Here is a 5612-nt window from a genome sequence, read left to right as displayed (position 1 = left end):
CAAAGAAAGGCGATCTCAGCAAGTGCGACAACTACAGGGGCATCACTCTCCTCTCAATACCAGGAAAAGTCTTCAACAGAGTATTGTTAAACAGGATGAAGGATTCCGTGGACGCCCAACTTCGAGATCAACAAGCTGGATTTCGTAAGGATAGATCGTGCACAGATCAAATCGCAACTCTACGTATCATTGTGGAACAATCAATCGAATGGAATTCATCACTCTACATCAACTTCATCGACTACGAGAAGGCATTTGATAGTGTGGACAGGACGAGACTATGGAGGCTTCTTCGACACTACGGAGTGCGTGAGAAGATAGTCAATATCATACGGAACTCCTATGGTGGACTAAACTGCCAAATCGTCCACGGAGGACAACTCACCGACTCGTTCGAGGTAAAGACCGGTGTTAGGCAAGGTTGCCTACTCTCACCGTTTCTCTTTCTCCTGGTAATAGACTGGATCATGAAGACGTCAACGACTGGAGGAAAGCACGGGATACAGTGGACAGGCAGGATGCAGCTTGACGATTTAGACTTCGCAGATGATCTGGCTCTTCTATCACAAACGCAACAACAAATGCAGGAGAAAACGACCAGTGTAGCAGCAGCCTCAGCAGCAGTAGGTCTCAATGTAAACAAAGAGAAAAGCAAGACTCTCCGATACAATACAATATGCACCAATCAAATTACACTTGACGGAGAAGCTTTGGAAGATGTGGAAACCTTTACATATCTGGGCAGCATCATTGATGAACACGGTGGATCAGATGCAGATGTGAGGGCGCGGATCGGCAAAGCAAGAGCAGCATACCTACAACTGAAAAACATCTGGAGCTCAAAACATTGTCAACCAACACCAAGGCTAGAATTTTCAATACAAATGTGAAGACAGTTCTACTGTATGGGGCGGAGACGTGGAGAACTACGAAAGCCATTATCCAGAAGATACAAGTGTTTATTAACAGCTGTCTACGCAAGATACTTCGGATCAGATGGCCAGACACTATCAGCAACAAGTTACTGTGGGAGACAACAAACCAGATTCCAGCGGAGGAAGAAATCAGGAAGAAGCGCTGGAAGTGGATTGGGTACACCTTGAGAAAATCACCTAATTGCGTCACAAGACAAGCCCTCACATGGAATCCTGAAGGTCAAAGGAGAAGAGGAAGACCAAAGAACACATTACGCCGAGAAATAGAGACAGACATGAGAAGAGTGAACAAGAACTGGATAGAATTAGAAAAGTAGGCCCAGGACAGAGTAGGTTGGAGAAAGATGGTTGGCGGCCTACGCTCCATGTTAGTGGGACATAGATTGGATTAAAGCATGTTTCATGCATGATGGTGTTGCTGCGCGCTGATTGGCTAATTCTAAACCGATCAGCCCGGGCATATTATTGGAGAAAAATCTAGAAGCTTCTTATGTTTATACTATAAATATATGAACGTTATTCAAATCAGTGATTGCTGTTCACATACCATTGTTATTTTGAATACAATTTCATTCCTGTTCAACGTGTTCTGATTTTGGGGTCTTGTCGAGTGTCATCGTATAAGAATACTAAGCAATAGGAATAGCTGGGTCGTTTATATTAGCAAAACACAATTATAACAGTGGCGACGAGGAAAAAGGGAAATTCATTCAAAATGCCTATATCAGATGACCAGCTCAGCCGAATACTACAACAACAGCAAGCACAACTTGATGCACAAATGCGGTTGTTGGAGACTCTAATGCAACAGTTTAGCATCCAAAACTCGAGTTCACATGCTGTTTCAAGTACTTCTTGTGATGCAGTTGCTAGCAGCATCCCAGAATTCATATATGATCCCGAAAGTGGAAATACATTTCTCACGTGGTTCAAGCATTGGGAAGACACATTTAGAATAGAGTTCTGTAAACAAGATGACGCATGGAAGACTCGACTGTTGATGCGCAAGTTGGGAAGTCATGAACATGCACGCTATGCTGATCATACATTACCAAAGTTACCTCGAGAGCTCAGCTTCGAGGAGACAGTATCTCAGCTGTCAGAAATATTCGGTGAATCTTCCTCATTGTTTAGTATTCGCTACCAGTGTCTTAATTTGGTGAAATGAGAAACCGATGAATATGGTGTTCTAGCAGACATCGTCAACAGAGAATGTGAAAAGTTCAAGTTACGCTCGTTGACAGAAGATCAATTTAAATGCCTTATATTCATCAAAGCTCTCCAGTCACCACAAGATGCTGAGATTAGAACCAGACTTCTAACTCGTTTGGATCAAGATCCTAACATCACACTCAGAACGTTAACAGATGAGTGTAAGCGGCTACAGAACATCAGACACGACAATCAGTTGATTGAACAGGTAAATCCTAATTTAACCTGCAGTAGTGTCAATGCTATTACGAGGTTAAAAGTTCAGAAACTGAAAACAAGTGGTAGCAAACCAACGACTACATGTTGGTTATGTGGCGATTGGCATTATGTCTGCCCATTCAAGAAACATAAATGTCAGATGTGTAACAAACGTGGGCATAAAGAAGGTCATTGTCCTCCAAATCGTACGTCCCAGCCTAAGCAGAAGCACAAACGTCCTCGACACATGAAGTCAGCCGAATCTAAATCACTTTCTCTGGTAGCAGCCTTTCAAACAGACTATGACATTCGGAGAAACTATGTTACGATCCAGATTAATGGTATAGCGGTTCGTCTCCAAATTGACACAGCATCCGATATCACCCTAGTGTCTAGAGAAACGTTTAACCTGCTTGGAAAACCTCCAATGAAGTCATCCAAGAAAACGGATAAAAACGTATCTGGAGGTGTACTGAAACTAGTTTGGTAATTACAATGTGAATTTTCCTTCCATGGAAATAGCTGTAAAGGAGTATGCTAACTAACAGAACGACCAAACATTGATCTACTTGTTCTAAATATGTTAGAAAAGCTTGGATTAATGGATATACCCATCAACAGCGTTTGTAACGTGTCGTGTCCATCATTAGACACCACTTCATATGCAAAAAAGACAGGTAAAAAGGTTCCAGAAATACGGAGTGTAGCAGCAGCGGCAATTCGAAACACTCCAGTGTCGTCAGGTGAAGTCAGAAAAGACTTTTCAGCATTTTGTCAGCAGAACGGAATCAGGCACATCCGAACACCTCCATTCCATCCGCAATCGAATGGCCAGGTAGAACGTTTTGTCGATACGTTCAAAAATGCTCTAAAAAAATCAAGAGGGGAGGGGGACACCGAAGAGATCTTAGAGAGGTTCTTGTTTATACACCGTTCGACACCGAACCCTCAGACAACAAATGGAGTCTCCCCAGCGGAAGCGTTACTTGGCAGAAAAATACGTCACATTTTGACAGCATTCGTCCGACTCCAGCTCTTAAGCCGCAACGAAACATGATGATGGAGAAACAGTACAATAGTCATCATGGGGCACAAAAACGATTGTTCAGTGTGGGTCAAAAGGTACTTGCTATGGACTATCGAGGAAAACATCCTACATGGATAGCTGGTCGGATCGTGCAAAAGAAAGGAAATGTGGTTTACGAGGTGTCCGTTGGTTCAGAAGTTTGGATACGTCATGCTAACCAACTGAAATCAACCTCGATCTCCAACAACGAAACGCAGCATAGATTACCTCTTGATGTTCTGCTAGACACCTTTGAGATCAAAACACCTGAAACAGACAGGACAGTCAAGGTGCAAACGAAGGATGATACAACGTCCTTATTACCTAGAAGGTGGACTAACCGGAAGCACAAACCAGTAAGGCGGTTGCAGTTGGACCCTAACACCAGATCCTACAAATCTGCTCAAGGGGGAGGTGTTAGTGGGACATAGATTGGATTAAAGCATGTTTCATGCATGATGGTGTTGCTGCGCGCTGATTGGCTAATTCTAAACCGATCAGCCCGGGCATATTATTGGAGAAAAATCTAGAAGCTTCTTATGTTTATACTATAAATATATGAACGTTATTCAAATCAGTGATTGCTGTTCACATACCATTGTTATTTTGAATACAATTTCATTCCTGTTCAACGTGTTCTGATTTTGGGGTCTTGTCGAGTGTCATCGTATAAGAATACTAAGCAATAGGAATAGCTGGGTCGTTTATATTAGCAAAACACAATTATAACACTCCATTGGGAGTAACAGGCGTAAGTAAGTAAGTTAACAATTTCGTAACTAAAGTATATGTTTATCAGACACATTTCATAATCAATCAGTTTATAAGCTTACACTCAGTTGCATAATCCGGATAGTTTTGTGGTTATTGGCTTGACCATTAGAGAAAATGTTAAACATAATGAAGCACAAAATAATACAAAACAACAAAGGAGTTTGACGGTATAAAATAACAAAGATGTATCAACATGTTGAATTATGCCACCTAAGGTCTTTGACAATTTATTTGTTCGATCCTACAGATCTGATTCAAAAAACCTAAATCATTCAAATAGGTTAATTCAAAATCTAAGGACTTCAAAATTTACAGGAACACTGTTTAAATCATATGGCTACCAAAATTATTGCGTAAATGAGAGTATAAAACTAATTTCAAATAGAGGAAATCTAACTTTCTAAATAAATCCAAGCAATTTTGTTTTGTATATTTAATGTTATCAGTCATTCTGTGGGGTTGACATGAATTCAGTTGACAAATCGTCTGAAATACAAAAATAATTTTTAGTTAGCATCTCACATTCATCTTCCCCATAGTCATCACCATCACGTTCTACTTTTTCATAAGGTAACTTTAAACATAAATATGGCAATTTGATATCAGGTAATTTCCTTTGTTTCATAGGTAAAGGTAGCAGACATGACGACATTATTGGTATGAACCAATGAACTATTGAATTCGATCTTTTTTCTTCATCATAAATTAGTGAACATAAGAATTTATGATAATCATCTAAATCTTTACTATCCATTTCATTGACAATGGAAGGTATAATATGTTTCGAAATATTTTCTTTCTTTAAATTAGTTACTTTCACTTGTAGTGTTTGAATTTGTGAAAGCTTTTGTTTTAAAGTTTCTTTAAAAGGTTGATGTTCATCAAATGGTAAAAGATTACATTCTGTTGGTTTTATGTGTATTTTTGGAGGGAAATGTCCTGTTAATGCATTTTTATATGATTTCCATGGTTGCGCATATGAAGGCTGAGTTGGATCACGTAAACTTTGACTTTTCATAATATCTCCATGTTTTGTTTGTCGTACATTTTTAACCCATGGTTGAAGAATATTCTCTGTTTTCTGTTAGATAAAAAAGTAGTTTTAAGGATGAGATTTAAACAAAGAACTTTTTAAAGTTTATTCATATCACTCTTTTTAATCTTGGTAAATAAACCTCAAATCTAGTTGGTAAAAAAGGAGAAATATGGATTTTAACGAATGGGTTGGCAAACGATCATCAAAAAAATATCTTTTTGACTCCTGGTCAAACTATATCAATAAACAGTGCCATATGCCAGCAGACTGAATGATAGCAAAGTGAATCACATTTACTAGTAAACATAAAAAGCGTGGAAAATTTCACTCTAGATTTTATTTTTTTGAGATTAAGCTTATAAATAAAGCGTTAAATTACACAAGGTTGGTT

General features: G+C 39.1%; 1 protein-coding gene across 1 annotated transcript; it reads right to left on the bottom strand.

The window, feature by feature from the left end:
• Positions 1-4627: 4627 nt before the first annotated feature.
• Smp_186950 (hypothetical protein) lies at positions 4628-5203 on the bottom strand (the record flags this gene model as incomplete). The annotated part of the gene is made up of 1 exon (XM_018796331.1): positions 4628-5203. One exon carries the CDS (start codon positions 5201-5203, stop codon positions 4628-4630), a length of 576 nt encoding a protein of 191 aa, XP_018646891.1.
• Positions 5204-5612: the final 409 nt, after the last annotated feature.

Source organism: Schistosoma mansoni (assembly GCF_000237925.1).
Source record: "Schistosoma mansoni, WGS project CABG00000000 data, supercontig 0173, strain Puerto Rico, whole genome shotgun sequence".
Taxonomy (NCBI): domain Eukaryota; kingdom Metazoa; phylum Platyhelminthes; class Trematoda; order Strigeidida; family Schistosomatidae; genus Schistosoma; species Schistosoma mansoni.
This window is presented reverse-complemented; position numbering and strand designations above follow the sequence as displayed.